General features: G+C 38.5%; 1 protein-coding gene across 4 annotated transcripts in view; it reads right to left on the bottom strand.

Moving 5' to 3' along the window:
• Positions 1–19162, bottom strand: part of CADM2 (cell adhesion molecule 2) — a 568805-nt gene that overhangs the window by 183695 nt on the left and 365948 nt on the right. For 2 of the 4 annotated variants that reach the window (XM_064726979.1, XM_064727007.1), the window contains exon 2: positions 18057–18083. The exons of the other annotated variants lie outside the window; for them this stretch is intronic. In XM_064726979.1, the coding sequence (XP_064583049.1) occupies positions 18057–18083 (27 nt within the window). The remainder of the gene's footprint in view (positions 1–18056; positions 18084–19162) is intronic. 4 annotated transcript variants of the gene reach the window in all.

Below are 19162 nucleotides of genomic sequence, written 5' to 3'. Positions count from 1 at the left end.
TAGCAATCACTGGGAAAAAAACTCAACCAAACAAAACAGCGAGCGGGACAGGGAAAATTGCATCAAGAAAGATGAAAGAACAACTCCATCAGAAAATGCTTAAATGACAAATGGATACATGCCACAGAAATTCATCAATTCTAATGATACTCTGTTTAAAAAAATCCCCAGACTTTACAGTCTTTAAAATGCAGAGAGGAGCAATGAGAATTTTCATTTAGATATGCACAGTTGTTAGTTAGTTGTTATTTTGTTTTGAAATATTGATGGAAATGGAAACATTTAAAACTGCTTCTTTGTTTTGTTTTTTACCTTAAGAACTTACTGATTTTGAAGAATGGAATTGTCTCAATGAGTTCCAACACATTCATTTACACATTTATATACAGTCTCTAGCTGTATCACAGCATTAAAAGAGGGATTCACAGAACACAAGGTTTATCTATGTTTTCCTCCTACAGGTCACAAGAAATAACAATAAATTCTTTAAGCAGAAGCACAGAATAGGCTATACTAAGGTTTCTAAACCAATTTTCATTCTACTTCAAGTTGTGTGTGGAGGGAATTGGCTAATAAAAAGTCTTACACACAAAATCCATTACAGGAAGGCTCATTTCCCCAAAAGTGGGTCAGAAACAATTTCAGCCTTGTTAACGGGATGGGGAAATGACGACTGTTCAAACAAGCAATGCAAGAAAGAGATTTTAAAGTCTTTGTTTTGCACCCAACCCCTAAGTTGAACAAACAAATTTTAAGGGATCAAAGCTAGCCTATTATGAAGCATAAAACTATCTCTGCTGAGAACCATAAATTATGTATGGAGCAGGCATATTTACCATTGCTGCTAGTAATGCAGAACATCTCTGAATGAGCACTGACTGCTGAATGCCTCATGTTCTTTTATGATGAATTATGCAGGAAGCTCCAACACGACTGTGCTAAGGTGCTGGAGTTCATGTACAGGAGGGCTTGAGAGCCACTGAATGAGTGGGAGACAGAAATATTACCTTTTTTCCTTTTTCCTTTTACTCAGGTCCAACATTTTGCGAAGAGTAATTGCCACTAACACAAAAATGAATATACTGAAAAATTAACATAAAATTATTGTCTATTCCATTTTCTTCCACTTTTTTTTTTCTTCTCATCTACCTCCTCCTTGATAGTAAAAGGGTTTAAAATCATAAAATTCAGGGAATTAGAAAGAAGCTAGACTTAGTGGGGCCCTGGAAAAATGTTAAAAATAGACTCTGAAAAAGTTAGGCTTTGTGTTTGCCAGATCATGTGAAATTGCACCTGAGTAAGCAGTATATGATAAATGATATAATTGTTAGATGTGATGATTGTTTAGTAATTAAATATTATTATTGTTTAATCGTAAGAAGAATCATGAGAAACTATGTTAGAAGTTTGAGGGTGACCACAAGGAGCCCATGCTTGGATGAAATCTATGTATACAATAGAACAATAGAAGTTCAATAATTAACATGAAGTTATATAATGATATAATATAAAAACATGTTCATCCTGAACCCATGTTGGAGTCAGATTTGGGTTTGTACCCCTGACACCCAGAGTTCTTCAATAAAAGCACTGCATATAATGATGCTCATGATTACGTGTTTCTGAACGCTAACACCTTCACCACACAGCCCTTCCTCAAGTGATGCAGCTACATAAAGCTTTGAAATACTGATTGCAGTGATGCACTATATTTCATGAACAAAAAAAGGCATTTGAGAATTCAAGATCCAGCATGATATGTCAATTTGATATTCCCTCCATCATGGACAGGTAATTTCCAAAAAAACCCTTTTGCTTCTTTCAAAATAAGGATGGCTTCAGAACAGTGAAGTGTGGGGAATATCAATGTGGCCCAATGAGGCACAATGCAAGAGCTCTTCCCAGCTCTGAGGCAGTGAGATCCAGAAGCCATCTGCTGCTCCTCCATCCATGTGCCCAGACTGCTTGGATGCACAGCTATGCCCTAGCTGTGCTATTTCTGGTTCAACACCTAAGTCAGCATCTCTCTCTGGTTGTCTCACTGAACTCCACAAGCTGCAGTGAGAGCAGGGATTCTGAGCAGGCACAATCAAAACCAAGTGCAGGTTTTCCCATCCAAATTGGAAGCACATAAGGACACAGCAGTCTGTCATGTGGCTCGTTCCAGAAGATGGGAAATCAATCTGAAACCCCCACATGCAGAGTCATTGTGAGCCTGCTTGGTTACCTGATACATGTGTGCACTCGTGGTTGTGAGCACTTGATTGTTTCCTAAGACACAGGGATCAAAATCTGTAGGAAAGCCATCAGATTCAGCTAAAAATATGGTGAAACACACTTGATATTCAACTTGCCTTAATATGACGTCAGGAAAATACAAAGTGTCATTTTCCCCCAAATACTCAAAAGCAGTTCTGATTCCAATTCAAATACCACAGAATCATACCACAGAATGTTTTGGGTTGGGAGAACCCTAAGGATCACGTGGTTCCAACAACCCTGGCGCAGGCAGGACCCCTCCCATCAGACCAGCTTGCTCAAAGCCCCATCCAGCCTGGCCTTCAACACTTCCAGGGATGGAACATGCTCAGCTTCTCTCTGACAGAAAAGAATTTCCACCCAACATCTAATCTAAAACTACCCTCTTCCAGATTAAAGTCTCATAGATCTTTCCTTTTTTTTTTTAATTCTAAAAATGAGGGTTATATTTTCTTTTTTTTGCAGCCAGTGGGAACTTCACCACCTTGCCACAACTTCTAAAATATAATGACTGAGTCACTTCATCTGTAACTACCCTTAGGACCCATGGATATATGAGAGTATTTTTCAGTCCTTGTGCTATTTGTGCTACCCAAAGCCTTTTCTATTTATTTAGACCTATAGAGAAGTAAAAGTTTATAATTTTCACCTTCTTTTCAAAGTGAATACACTGGTCTAACACAGTGCATTTTATTTTAACTTCTCATTTAAAGCAGATGGTTGAAATTTTCAAATCTTCAGGGACAAATATCCATCTTGGGCTGAAACTTTATCTGTCTCAATTCAGGAGAGAGGATTCATTTTTTTTCCCTTTAAGAAAGTTATAAACCTCATCTTGAAGTCTTTGAAGATGAAATGTATTTTCCCTATGCTCCTAACTTCAGCAATGGCCTAGAGACTTAACAGGAAAGTAGGTCATTAGAGTCCCAGATACTTTCTTTGACACAGCTAAATGACATTTCTTCTGGAATCCAAATGTCATTTTTGCCCTTTATTCTAAGAAAAATAGATGTCAATCCCCACTAGAAAACACTGTGATCATTACTTTTTGATAGAAAATTTAAACCAATGGAAAATAAAAGAAGTTGGAGGTTCTGCTTCCCTTCAACTTCTGTTTCATATCAATTTTCTAGGCTTCCTGGGCTGCCTAAGTATGTCTCAGCTGCCAGTCTCTCCTGTTCAAGAATGAATCTAAAGGTATCTAAGGCAGCATCTGTGCATTTTGGAGGCTCACAGAGTTCAAGATCCAAAAAATTCTGCTTAGTTTCACACTGATTTAGGAAAAAAAAGCAAACCTATTTTAGTGAAATTTCAGGCTACCATCTCACTTCACACTGTAACACATCCAACAGCCCCATCACTGCCATGCTGTGGGTAAGGGAACAGCAATGGCTGAAACACAAAGCTCAACAGGTTTTAAGTCTGAATGGGTTATTTCAATCCCAAGGCACAAGTGGAGAAGCCTTGTCCTGGCATCCTCCTGTTGCCAGCCCAGATCCCTCCTCCAGCACAGCAGCTCCTCCTCCAACAATCCCCACTTGTCCCACACACATCTTAAGCATGGCTGCAAAACGTTTCAGACTGACTGGTGATTTGTGGTTTTCTATCATGCTCCCCCAGGATACACAATTTGTGTCTAATAGAAACTCACATCACACACTCAAGGAAACAAAACAGAGAGAAACAGGGAAACAATGTGTTTGTAAAATAATTTGCCATGAACAACCCAGCAAGTTCCATTACAGAGGCCTCTTTAGCCACAAGGCTTTAATACTTGAGTGACACAAGAGACAGAACACTGAAAATGGAAAAAAAAAAAACAAAAAAACCCCAGAAAATCCTTGGCAGTGGGAGACCATGGGATGGCTTACCAGAAAAGATTCTGAAATTCAAATCACTATGCAAGCTGGGCAGTAGAAATATGGTTTAGTTTAACTGATATGTAAAATTTGTGTAAGCATTTAATTAAAAATCCTTTCCTCATTAATTCAGTGCCATCTTCCTCCTTTCAGGAGTTCCTTCCTGTTATCACCCTTTGCACTGGCCTCATGTACATCAAATTCTTGTTTTGCCTTCTTTTCTGTAAAAGGCTTTGAACAGAATCCAGGGAAAGGGTTTGGACAACCCTATCTCATGAAAAAAATGAGCAAGATAAAGAAAGTGTTTTCCTAGGAAGTAACTTGAGATATCAACTCAAGTGAAATTCTAAGACATTAAAGGACCTCTTTTGTGCCCTAACCATGGAGAAAGCCTCTTAAAGCCAGTCCAATCAGAAGAAATGCTATGTCAGGATCATAACAGATTCCTTTACTGCCAATGAGGGAGGCAGACAGACTCTGTTACATTTATACTGCAACTCAAAACTATATTATGCCTCATACTTTGTTCCATAAATTCATAAACTTATGTTTTCAGGTCAATCTACCCTTTCAGCCATAATCTTGCACTCTGACAAGCCAAGTAAATGACCTGACACAGAAAATGTTCATCTCTGCTGGTCCCTGGAACAGGTGCTGAGCTCCCCAAGCTGCTGACAGAGTAACAAGTTGTGCCCCTGCACAAGGCTGGTACTGAGTGATGCTGCACATCTTCAAAAAGGGGAAAAAAAATCATTGCCTGGCTGTCATGGATCACTGCAGAAACAAGGAGCATGCCTGAATACCAAGAATTCCCAAGGGAAAGCTTTTATAATATCAAATTATGCCATGAGTACCTAGGGGGATAAAAAGAAAATGGGGAAAAAAGAAAAAGAAAAAGAGAAAAAGATATATAATAATTTTCAAGTCCATCAATGAGGTACTGATAAGCTAGACAATGTGACCAACAAGTAAACAGGAACCATGGACTAGGATTTACAATATCTGTACAAGACTAGAATGTTCTGCAAGACAGACATAAGACACTTCAGGAATTAAACACAAAATGGTGCAAAAACCAGGAAATGTGCAATAAAGTCTTTTAAGGGTGCACAGCTAGTCCAAATACAATTCTGCTGGCACAGAGCTCAATTATTTTATGTACTTAGAATATAGATTAAGTAATGACATGACTACAAAGTTAATGAAAAAATTACCAGCAGAAAATAATGGTAAGAAAAAGAAAAAACCCACCCATCAGGAAATCATTATCCATGTAGTATATATATTTTATGTGAGATTAGAAATTTTTTTGCTGATGTTGTTTTTGTTCTGTATCTCACTGCTTGCCTCTTTACCACCACTTAGCAGCATTACACTTGCTAAATATCCAGGTCTTGACCAAAAAACCCCAGCAAAAAAATCCACCAGCAAGTCACCTTGTGTAGATTGGGAAGGATAAGTGAATTTGTTCCCTGCAAATGAGCAGGAAGAGGTGAAATCTAAAAGTATCATTCATACAGAAGAGGGCTGATACATCTCACAGAAAGTGCTGGACAACCTTTAGGACTGCAGTAATAGAAATGAGAAAAAATCCCCATGCACTTGGGGATTAAAAATTGAAACTTCAGCTCTACCCTAGAATCTCATTAGCTGAGAACAACTGAGCAAGAAGAAGACACATTTTCTAATTTATCACTGGATGAGTATGAATGACCAACATGGAGCAGCTTCAAGGGAAGCAGTTATAAGACAGTTGAACTATTTCTGGTAGATGTGGGAAGGCTGGATAGAAAAGATGCAGCGAATCCCAGGTAAAACACTGGAGACTTTTCTGCTCACTTCAGTCAACAGCAGGCAATTTACATCATTTGGAAAAATATCATCCTAGAAATAGAAGAGACTGAAAAATATCTGTCTACGAAAAAGATGACAGGGGAAAAAAAATGATAGGTGTGCATTATTCACAGTGATAAAAAATTACATGTGAGAAGATGCTTATAATTACAGATAATCCTGACAAAAGAAAAAGTTAGATGCTTATAATTAAAGATAATCTTGACAAAAGAAAAAGTTATGTGAATATGCTGATTCTAGAAATCAGAAATTACACCTGTCATTGTAAGGGAAGGGTTCAGAGTTTCACTAATGAAATTACCAGCTGAGGAGGGAGACAAATGGAAATCAAACCAACCAACAGCAAACAAAAACCAACCAACCCTCAGCTTTACAGAAGAATGAAAACAGAGGAGGAAATATGTGATACCTACAGAGATTGGTCTTGATCATCAAAAATACCTCCATAGCTGTTCATGTTCAACCTGCATTTTAGAAATAGCCAAAGGGCTTGAATATTGTACTTCAAGAACTCAACCAAACTCACATTTTTGGGAAACATGGGAACATTTTTCAGGTAAAACTGACAGCTTTACAGCCAAAATCACTGATATGACATCTTCTTTGGAGTAACTGTGACAGGAAATAACACTTTGCTCTTCACAGAAGCACTAAAGAAAGTACAATTTATTTTTTAAAAAGTAAAGTTATTAAAACAGTTGTCACTAACCTACATAAATGCATGGATATATTTTGGAATATATTTAGATCAGATCAAGATGGCAGGTGAATAAAGGAAGATTATTTACAAGAGCATGTAGAGACAGGACAAGGGAAAATGGCTTCAAATTAAAGAGAGCAGGTTTAGATCAGATATTAGGGAGAAATCCTGGACCTCGGTCACTGCTGGTGTCCCAAACCCCAGAAACTTATCTGAACAGAGCTCCAAGGTCCACCTTCCCTCCTGGGATTTTGAAGAGTGGAAAAGCCAAAGATCAGGAAAATTCTACAATGTCTGCTCTGGAAAAGCTTTTTTACTAGTCTGCCTTTTGGGGAATATTTATTGTAGGAGTGGGATGGGTAGTCCATTGCAAAAATCATTACAAAATTTGAATTCTGTAAGAGAAGCCCAACCATGGTAGGGAAGGCCATTCATTCTATTCATTTCTGTACATAACATTATCTGAAAAGAACACTGAATTATTAGCTCATTAGTGTTACACACTTTTAAATGCCTAAAATGCAAATGGACATTAAAGCAGGGATTGATATTCTCCCTTCATTTCTGAGCTTCTATTTGGAAAGCATTAGCTGACACACTTTACATTTCCAGAAATCAATGATGGATAAACAAAATAAATACTGCTCCCCAAGACAAATGAAAACAGATACTTCTGAAGGAAATTAAGTCATGAAACAAATGGTTTCCAATGACAGGGAAACTACACAAAAAGCACAAAAAGTTTTTCTGCCTTGAAAAACTTGCGTAAATTCTTTCTTTGTCAATGAAAATAAATATTTTTTCTCCTGATACGCCACACACAGCACATATAATGTATGCATAGAAATAAGAACAACTATTAGAAATAAAATAGGAGAGTTACCCTCCACAAAAGAAAAAGGACTAAAGTATTCTCAGTACCAACCAACAAAAGAAGAGTGAGTCTGTGGGAAAGCAGTTGGATGCGTTCTACGTGCACAGGTACTGACATAAATCAGGAGTTTGTAGCCTTATCTTTGTTTGCATCCTTTAAACCAGATTTTTGAAAACTGGCAATTATTTCAATATGACACATGGGGACCTGAAAAGCCTAGGAAGAACCTCCACTGCTGGCTGCTGCAAAGGCCAACTGCACTATTCTTTTCAGTGTGTCCCTCCCTCCTGACAGCTACACCCCATTTTATTTCAAACTCCTTAATTCTCTTGCTTATTTCTCTTTGAATCATTTTGGTCATGCTACAGTGTTTTAAAGATTTGTATATATTTGTCTTTAAACTTAGAAGACTAAGTTGGAATCATGGCTTTTAGCTAGCAGGCCTCTAGGGAGTCCATGAACAGAATGCTGAAACAACAAATGAAAAGATACAATATTTACAGTGGTTTGGGTGTTTTGTTTTTTTTAATTACATGTTATTTATCTATTAGTTAATCTGTTTAGCTTCCAGATCTGATTTCATAGAATCATAGAATTAGGATCCTAAAAAGGAAAACCTGAGGTTTTTTTCTTTCCTGGGGTGCTGGTACTGACATTGAGTTGCAGCAATCTGCGAAGAACAGATTCATCTGTTTTGGAAGCCAGCAACAACTTCCAAAATATAAAAGGCAGAGATTTCTTCTGGAATTTGCAATTATTTGTGATACTCCAAGCAGAGCTCTGGTTCTTTTACATAAGCTGAGAAGATGCATGAAGACAATGTGATGTTGCCAGCTAGTTTTTGTAAGAGACGAACTTCACTATCAGCTTAATAGAGAAGGAGTTGGGTGCTCTGCAACAGGGTGAGCAGCGACTGAGGATGTTAACTCAGAATCAACAATTTAATGTGCATGGTAAAGAAACACTGAGTATTTTTCTCTCCTTTATCTCTAATAATCCTTCAGACCTTGTGGTCAACAGATCAACATAAATCATCCCATGACCATCTCTAATCACAGGTTTTTTGAAATAGTAGCACATGCACAGCACAGGAACAAAAATCCCTCCAAAGGACACTGCTCAAGTGCTCTCCAATACCTTTGCTAGATATGCAGCCCATAATTAAAATGTGAGGAGGACCTTGAAGTTCTGAGCCATTGAAAGAATCCCAGGGAATGCTGAGCATAATGCTCACTTACAAAGAGCTAGAGATCCCTATGAAACCATAGCAGCACACATGAAAAAGCCTTAGCTGGTTTAGGCCTTTATGCTTCATCTAAGAAACCAAGACAGAATTAACATAAACCACAAATGGCAGCAGTGATGGTGAATCCTCAGCCATTTAAACACCGTGTGTTTCACTGACCACTAAGGTAAAACAAATTCTCTGAAGATCTGATCCCATACAGAGATATAAGGAACAAATCTTGAGATCTGACCAAATGGGGAGAATCATTATAAGTGCTCTGGTTTTCAAAAGACGATTTGAGGAAAAAATTCCTTATGCTTAAAGACCTTTTTTCACTTCTTTTTGTTATAAAAGCACACGGAACAAAACCAAGCCTGAAAGAAAAGTCTGTATTTTAAAAAGTGTCTATATCTTCAGAAAAATAAAAATCATGGGTTTAGCCTGTACACCAACTGTTATATTTTCTCCTTTATTTCAGTATTATTACCTGATGTAATTGTTGTTATTATTATCCCTTTTCCCTATTTGAAATTTTGAAAAAAATAAATCCCAAACTTTAACAGAAGTTGAGAAAAGTAGATATTTAGGCCAAAGAAGTTGACAACCTGCCTCAGAGCAGCAGCTCCAACCAACTGCCAGATACTAGGCACTGATGCCCAACAATTCCACAGGACGTAGAAAATATGATGAAAGCATCTTGGGCACTCACTACATCCTTTTGATTGTGCCTAAATCAACAGTCTAGACTCTGAAGCAAAGTGTTTTGTCTGACTGGAATCTGACAAATTACTTAACTGAGCCAGCACACAGCAATATGTGTCTGAAATGCAATGTGCTGCCTTTGGAAATTCTTTGCAGGGAGTCATAAGGGCTCAATGCTCAAAACCATGACCAGATTTACAGCAGCACATCCATTCAAATAGCAAATAAAGCAACCACATTTCCAGCAGAGCTCTATTCAAGTATGGCAAGCTCTCCTAATGCACTGCTTTAGACAGTCCCACATGCTTAACACCCAAATAAGCACAGACAAATTGAAAAAATAAAAAAGGCAATCAGAATTTGTATTAACCACAGTGGAGGGAAGAGTGGCCTATGTGAAACTTGGGGAATAAGAACTGACAAAATGCTTTGGCCAATGGTAACCAGGTCCACCTCAGAATGCAGCATCCTCCTGGAGTCCCTCTCCCACAGCTGTGTTGCACTTCACAAGCATGAAAACAGACATTGTCCTTATTCCATCCCAAATTCTTCTGCACTGACTAAAAGAAAAATTTAGTCAATAAATGACTGACACATTGGCTCAGTGTAGATGCCTCTCAAATAAAAAGGACATGTTGACAGCAATATCCTGCCCCTACAAATCTCTGTTCAGGGGGGCTTTCTACCTTCCTTTGCTATTTCTGTGCTGTTAGAGCAGTTCTATTCCATAATAATCTGCAACTTTAGTGAATGACATATGATCACAACTGTTAATACTGGGTTTTTTGCATCTGTTCTGGAAAACAGAATAAAATGCATTAAAAGCCATAAGAGGACACGTAGGCTTGTCAAACTGCTGCTTCCAGAGCTGCTCCATGTAAAAAATGAAAAACTGATTCATGTTTTTTTTTGGTCTCCTTATTATGCAGCAGGACTTGGGAACTTGAATGGCAAAATAATTCTGACAGGAACTACAATGGTGAACATTTTGACTGCATACACATTAAATCATGGGGAAATCTCAGCTCTCTCAATATTGGAATAATCTTACAGATGTCAGGGCCAAGTATTTCACAAGTATAATTACAAAGAGTAAAGAGCAGTCAGCAACTTTGTTAGAACTATTATCATCATTATGATTCCAGCTTTTCCCCCTGAGGATCACTGCTGGAGTTTGTAAGGAAGAGAAAAGGACAGGAAAGTATTTTGTGAGTTCTCTAAAAAGCCCCCCAGAACTCAGGCAACTGGTTTCTCTCCCAAATTCTAGGACAAATGGTATATATATGATATACTTAAGTAAATTTGTGTGATTTTTTGAGACATAATGTCTTACATTATCTAATGGAAAGCTGAACCATGAAATAATCTAGTGTCTTGATCTAATGGAATTTTGCATTTAAGAGGATATTTAAAAAAATTCAACCCAACACAACTTTAACTTCAGACCTTCACAGTCCTTATTCACTCTTAGCATGGTCATTTTAAAAACTTTTTCACTTCCAAACTTTTCTGGCTTTTTGTTTCTCTGTGGACTGTCTTCAAAGACAAGCATAAAATTTGGTTCTACATCACCACTTTCTTCCTCATCAGAAATGCTGAATATGAGAAAACTCTGACCCTCGACATCCATAAGAAATCATGGAGGAAAACTGAAATCCGTATGTTTCAGCCTCACAAGTTTAACCAATGGACAGAATTTACTCCTTGGAGGAAAGCACAGCCTTTGTAAGCGGGAAGCAGTGACTAAACTACAGGGGAGGAAATACCAAAGAGACAGTAAAGGAATGGTTATAAAGGCTACATTGGCTTTGTTATTCTCTCTGAAAGTACAATCACTTACAAATACTAAAGGTGCTTTTAATACCTTTAAGTGACATATGAAAATTCTACCTTTGGAAGTTAAAACTGTACTTTGAATAAAAACATCACAAGATTTTACAAAGCAGAGCTCCTCTACTTCAATGGCACTGGAATATCTGAAAAATTTCAATCAGGTCTCAAATCCCGCTATGCTACTACAACAGCCTTGGCAAGCTTTTTGTAATGACCTTGTAGTAAAGGTGGAATATGACAGGTTTTTATTTCTACTTGTCTCAGGGGTGAAAGCTTATAACCATAAATAAATGCACTTCCAAACTACTGATTTATGGAGTTTCCCCAGGCTCTAGATTGGATTCACACTTTCAACATCTATACACTTCCACTTGTTGGCAACCTTTGCCATCACATGTTGCAGGGTGTCATTTTTGCAGATAATACACTGAGTTAGCTATTCCTCAGTCAAAAAGAAAAAAACTGAAAAGAAAAATAGCAACAGCAAAGCTAATTCCTAACTAATGTCAGTAACTGAATAGCTGAGAACTTTGTGAAGACAATGCAAATAAGAAAAAGAGTATTTTTTGGGTCTCTTTGTGTACATTTATTTCATCCTGCTCCTTACATGGACAGCTGCTGTGTTACTGACTTAATTCTATGATCATTTTCTGAATGAGAAATATGCTTGGCTAATTAGCTAATTGCATGTCCTAAAGAGAGGACTTAAACTGGGAGGTTTAAGTTCTGGCCAACACAATTTCTCCTGGTTTGCATGGTTTTCAGTCAAAACTCTGGTATGAATGAAACCTCTTCTTTACCTACATATTTACAAATATACTTATGTAGAATATACACAATAAACTTGATCATATGATGTAAGAAAAATCAAAAATGGCTGGGTAGAACATGACCAATGATGAAGATCTGGTGAAGTCCAGTGGAAAAAAAATGATTCTTAACTAAAAGTCAATGTGAGGAACTGCACAACTATCCAGGCACTAACAGAGTGTGTTGGTTCAACACTCTTCACATGATCCTTCCTGACTTAAGCCTCAAATAAGCTGATACCAATTTCATTGACATAATGAGAACAAACAAAGTAAATCAAGTGAATAAAGCCCAGAGTGATCTTTGCCTCCTGGATAAGATGCTTTTAGACAGTGCATCAATTGCTATGATGATTTATATTACAGACTGAGATGTAAGCCTTAAGAAGCATCGTTAAAGCTAAATTTAATCTTATGTTTCTGAAAGAGAATCAGTCTCTTCTTTTAAAAGTAAGGCAGAAACAATATACTTGTTAATTTGCAGAAGAAATGACTGAAGGAACAAAAATGTTTTCCCATGGTTCTCAAAAATAGAGAGAGTTTCTTTAGGATACAGATGCAATACAAGTCAAGAAAGAGTCACAACTCAAAAATTCCCTGGATATCCACCAGGCTACCAAATTAGTCCTGTTATACCCAACTTATGAGGCAAGTGAGATAGATTTCAAGGCACTTACAGTACTTAAAACTGTAATACTAAAATAGAAAAATAAGTTTGATGGTATCTCCCAATAAAAGGACCCCCACTAGGACCATCAGAAGTACAGATTTCATGCCAGTTTTTGAGAAAGAATATAGCATTGTGTGGGTACTACAACAGAACTTTGTTATGAGAAGCAGTGGCACTATGATATGAATGGGATTTCCCCTGAGAAAAAGGTTAAAAATAGACCTTCATACACAGCCAAAATGGGAGAAAGAAGCATGTCAGAAATAGCTACCAACCCAACAGGTTTTTATAAAGATTGGACGGTATGAATCCTGCAAAATTAAAGCAGTCACAACTTCCCCTCTGCAAGAAATCTCTTCTTGGGGACTTAGGAATCTTCTTGGAAATATCACCATTTCTAATCTGTGGGCCAGAGAAGACTTAGGAAGAGAAAGAAACGTACTTCTAAAAAGGGTGATAAGAGATCTTTCTGGAGGGTTTGCTTTCCCCTCTTGCAAGAAAAGTTGGCCTTTTAATTTTTTTCTTTATAAAAAGTTGCCATAGTCATCGTCAACAACAATGAAAAGTGCCATCAAAGGAAAAAAAAAACCCATAACAACAAACCCCACAAACCAAAATTATCAGAAACACTGATTTATACTTTGAAGGGTTAAAAGCCAATTGTCTAAGTACAGGAGGTTTGGGATAGATCTGCCAATAAATTTTTAATAACAGATTTCGCTGTTATTAAACACTGGCAAAACACGTCACCTTCTTTGCTGCAGTACTGCCCGCTGACCACTTTGGGACACAGCACACTCTGGGACAGAGGCCGAATGCTGAAATCCAAAGGCCTCATGTCCTCCAATTGTGAAGCCATTGGTGCCCCGATGCCAAAGGTGTCCCATCCCAACTCCCATCCCTCATGTAAGTGGGTTTTTACTGTAAATAACCCAACCAAAGCAGACTACGAAGCCGTGAAGAGTCTTGAAGCCCTCAGAGCGCACTTCCACACAGCCGGAAATGAGGCTCTGAGGCATCATAGCCTCGAGGCTATGTGCAACTGAAGAAGAAAGAAAGACTGACAGCACTGAAAAAAGTGTTGCTGAGCTCACCTGGAAGTTGCCTGTGGGTCCCATGAAGACAATGAGCAGTCCTGCAGCCAAGAACGTGACGTGTTTTGCCAGGTAGGGGTCTCTGTGGGCTGAGGGCACCGGACTCGCCTCACGGGAGCTTTTGCCACCATGAAGGCCGGAACTAAAATGGCGGAAATCGCGCGAGAGTTCCCTGAGGCCTATGTCAAGTGGGCGCCTGGCCTCAGAGATCTGAGACTCCTGATTGGCCAGCAACCGCAATTTTGAAACTGAAGCCGACGTGCTGATTGGCCCACCAGGGTGAGGCAAGAGCTGTTGGGCCGCCTCCCAAGGGAGTCACACTCCCACAAGGCCCAAGGAGAATGGCGGGAAAATGGCGGGATGGCCATGAAGGGGAAGACAAAGACAGAGCAGTCATGGATGACTTCTATGGCTGGCTCCCGTTCTGTGAGCTGCTCCGGCTGACTGACTGCTATCCACATAAGGTCCCCGTGAATGGAATTCCCACCTCTGTGGAATTCACAAGCAAGAAGATCATCATGACCAGCAACAAGATGCCAGACCAGTGGCGTGGAGAGCAGTTCAACATGAGGACATTGTACAGACAGATCAATCGTCTTGTGGAGAACAACAAAATAAGAGACATGCCACAGTTTATGTACAAGGAAACATTCATCTCGAGGAAAACAGTCAAAAATTGGCATTTAGGGTTAGGAACAGGGAATGGGATTTGCTATACTTTTCTCTGTTTTGGGAACAGGGTGGACAATCCAGCAATACAGACCTTATGAGGCCTGGGTTAAATCGATGGAATTGGACATAGAGAGTTAGTCTGTAAACAGATCCAAGTCCTTGTCCTCATCCTGGGTCATGCTCATTGGCCAGCAACCTGAGTGTATCAAAGAAGTGAAAATGAAGAGCTCAGAACTCCATTTCTCAACTAATTACATTTGAATGAAGACACTTGGCCCTCTCACTTGCTGGCTGAAAATTCACACATGATTAGCAGATCTGATAAGACCATCCAGGATGGAAACCATTGTTAACTGCTGCCAGAAGAGATCTGCAAGAATATTGTCCCAAAATTGTCACAATAGTGCTCCTTAAGAGGTCAAGGCAGTCTTCAAACAGCTGCTCTGCTAGAGGAAATGTTCATTTATAGAGATCAAGTTAAACAAACCTCATCTGGTGCATTAAGAAATGGTCCTTAAAATATTCATGCACTGAAAAAACCGCTGATTACCTGAGATTTTCAGGTGGCATTTTCAGTTTCTGCTTCACCAAATTAAGTACCAGAAATCCTTTTTCATGTTTCATTTTGCCCTCTCCTCACCCTTCCAAACTCTTCTGAACTAGATTTCCTCGAAATGTTCCAAGTATTCTGCCCATATGCATCCTATGGCAGCATCTGTCCAGGATTCCAAAGGAATCACAGAATCACAAGGTTGGAAGAGACCTTCAAGATCATTGAGTCCAACCCGTTCCCTGACACCTCAACTAAACCATGGCACCACGTGCCACATCCAGTCTTTTTTAAAACACATCCAGGCATGGTGACTCCACCACCTCCCTGGGCACACCATTCCAGTACTTTAAGAAGATCTGGCCTGTGCAAAATCCAAGCATTTACCACAAGAAAAAAAAAATAAAAAAAAACAAACAAAAAAACCCCAAACTTCATGCAGCTTCTTCTAGGTCATCAAAAGTCTAAGAGAGAAAACCATGGTAAAATCAAGCAATCATAGTGCAAAATCTATCCTGCAGCTGTGAAATCCTTGAGATACTTCAATTTGACTGGAAGGCTGTGAGCAAACAGATTTAAGTGGGTTTTACTTACAGGGTAGCTCAGTCCAAATGACCTGCACACCAGATGACCTTCCAACCTAGATTGATTCTAAGTGCCTCAATGCAAGGCTAAAGTAGAGAGTTCAACAGCTGCTTTACAGCACTTAATACAAGCAGTCTTTGACAAAGACTGAGAAAATACTTCAGGAAATAGCATTGAATTCAATGTTTGAGAGCAAAGGCTCTGTTGTTCAGCTTACAGACAATGCCACAAGGAGGGGGAGGGAAGTGGAGACCAGCAGGAGTTTAGCCATGCTAACAATGCACAAACAAAAGACAGGTGATCCCACAGAATATCATTTAATAATGGGGCTCTGGAACTCTCAGATCTTAGGGTATGCATGAGGTCAACTGTGCCTTGCTGAAAATGGCAGCACAAATTCCAGACTTTCAGAAAGGAAAGATGAAGACCCATACATGAGAGCAAAGACATAAAGGACTGCTGGGTTTCATATTATAAGTGCCAAAAGAGAAACTCCTCCTGAGAATTCTCTCAGTTGTGAATGGATGCTTCCAGTGGTGTATTAGAGAACTGTTTTCCAGTTAAGTGTTAGACTTGAAAAGGAGGAACAGACCTTTCTTCACTGCTTAGACAGAGTAATGAGAAAAGCAGTAAGGCATCATCTACTTCATGTCTTGCACCACAGGAGATCATAAAATAGATCCTATGCTTTTGGTAAAAGACAGAGCTGTATCAGGACTGAATTCCTTGTGGATATTGGGTGCTTTCATCACTGGGCTGCTCAGCTCCAAAGGAAAAGCCGAGGACTTCTTGAAGGCACTGTGCAGCTGAGCAAGAGATCTCAAAAGATAACCAGACCACAGTGTCAAACCTCTTTCAGCATACAGAGCTTCAGCTGTGCATTCACTATGCATGTGCACTTCTGAAATAAGGGTGTGCTAATGCTCACAGATGAGTGGTACCCGTGAGTAATTCTGACTCATCCTACAATTCCTGTGCCTCCAGGGCAATTTCTGTTTTAATGGCAATATATGGGAGTATCAGCTAATCACTGAATACTGATGAGATTGTGTTCATTTGCGCTGAAAAGTCCCTTCTGTGGATGTTGCCTTGGTTTGGGCTTTTTTTGTTAATTATGAAGGTCTCAAAGTCTTGACCACTGTTACACAGCACCACAGCTGAATACATAACAGTACAGAAAGGAGTAAAGCAAATTTTAAAGCATGCATAGGCAAATAGATGAACTTGATTTTGTTCACTCCCCTCATTCATCTCACCCAATGCATGCAAAGTTTCTGAGAAAAAGATCTTACAAAAAGCCATGCAAGGGTTTAAAACAAAAATACAAACCTGAGCTGTATTTTAATTATTGGTTTAATTATTCTAATGCATAAACACTCTCAACTGTATTTTCTTTGATTATTATTATTATTGTTCTACGACCTCAAGCTAAGCAATGTATGGAATTGAATTTTGCAAACCTTGTGAATCTTGACTTCCAAAATACATGTAAACTAGCAGAGATTGTTGCCTTAAAATCTGGTGTTTAATTATCAGACAACTCAAATTTATTTACCAGAACTAATATAAAAATTATGGTAAAATACATATTCTCATAATTTTCTATGCAAATATATGTTCATACATATAAAGGCACATGCATCTGTATATATAAACATGAATGCACTGATTTATGTGTATCTGTAAGTCAGAATACACCCCTCAGGGTACATTTGCTACATCACTGCTTCGTTGAAATTCAGGAAATGGTTTACAGCACTGCTGACCTTACATGATTAGTTCTGAAAGGTTTCCTTCTTTGTCACACTGATTTGTGGCAATCACCTTGCTGCTCTGAAGCCATAAATCTCTGCAGATATCATAGTATGCCTTTCTATATATTGGTATGCTATCAGGAACAGTGATGATCATTTATACTAGTGTGAAAAGACAGGAAATGCTTAGGAGACACTTAGGAGTTCATTGTTCTCTGTTCAGATATTTATGACTATGACTAGAGATAAAAAATATAAATTACATTTACATATTTATGAGCATTTTTATGCAATATCTTCATTTCGATTAAAATGCCATCAATATCCCTACATTACTATATTGAAAGTCAGAAATCTAACTACAATGCACTTAGTTTTATCCTTTTCCTGAAAACTTCCCAAATTAAAGCAATTAACAAAATACAGCATGAGCAGTGCTGATTGGTAAACAATGCATTTAGGTGTAAATTCAAAATTGTAAAGAACTAATCTGGCATACCATAGGACCTAAAGATATTTTTCTTTGTTTGGAGGAGCAGAAACAACCTTGGGAGAAAATGCGCGGGCTGCAGAACCATGCAATGCAAATTGAAGGGTGCAGGCAGAAACTCACCTCTAGCTTTGTTCTTTGTAGCAGCCACTGGAAGCAAGGAAAAGATTGCACAAGAAGAAGAGAACAAAGATAGATTAGACAGAAGTTTGAGCAAGCAAGAACACAGAGAAACTTCATCACTATCGATTCAAGGCTAACAAACACCATTTCTAAGATTATTTGACCTATTTATTAGAGACACTGCTGTGCTCTGAGAGAGTTCAGATCTATGATTCTGTCAGAAACCCTGCATCGAGAAGTTGGAAAATACACCAGAATACACACTCAAAAAAGCACAGTGAGGACTGCAGAAAAATCACGGATCATTAGTCACAAGTAGGTGAGAACACATGCACACACATTAGTGAATTCTAAAACTTAAAGCACCATTTGGCTTGCCAAAAGTACATTCTTCAAACCTAAATCTTATGTCATCCCCTTGCTCATATTTCTTAAAACATCATTTTTCTGTGAAGGTAATGCAAATAAGCAACAGTTAATCTGCAGATACTCCAATGATTTACAATCTGCTATACGATCACTATTTTTCTTCATTGAAACCTCCAACTTCAGATTGTTCTTGCACCCTAATGGAACATGGAAACCAAAAAGAACGATGATGTTTGAACCAACAGTAACCAATGTTCAAACTCACAGAAACAGGGACAGACATTACAGCCTTCCTTGAGTATCCTGAATCCACACAGTTTCATGCTGGTAGTATTTCATGCCCAGCAGGGTAACAAAAACAAACATTGTAGCTTAAAATGTTTCACTAACGACCACACTATCACCAAAATAAACAGAACCATTGTTTTCTGAGGCTCAAGAAGAATGTTGTTAAAATAAAATATTACTCAGAATTCAAAGTTAGAATAGAATCACTCTGTCAATGAATTAAATTAGTCCAAAAGATGCCATCCAAACCTCTCTAAGTTCTCAAGCACACTCTGAAAAGGCATTAATTCAATAGCATCGCCATGAAAAAAACCCAAAATATGTAATTCCTCTCTGCTGGCCCTTCTTGTAGGGCAGAACTACATTAACAATTCAAAGACAGCTATGCCTGAGACCAAAAGACATGAAAGAAAAGGAGAAAGACCAAACCCTTTTCTGGTGGCTTTGCT

This window comes from Zonotrichia leucophrys, chromosome 1, assembly GCF_028769735.1.
Source record: "Zonotrichia leucophrys gambelii isolate GWCS_2022_RI chromosome 1, RI_Zleu_2.0, whole genome shotgun sequence".
Classification (NCBI taxonomy): domain Eukaryota; kingdom Metazoa; phylum Chordata; class Aves; order Passeriformes; family Passerellidae; genus Zonotrichia; species Zonotrichia leucophrys.
The sequence above is the reverse complement of the archived record's forward strand: the minus strand, read 5'-3'. Positions and strand labels throughout refer to the sequence as shown.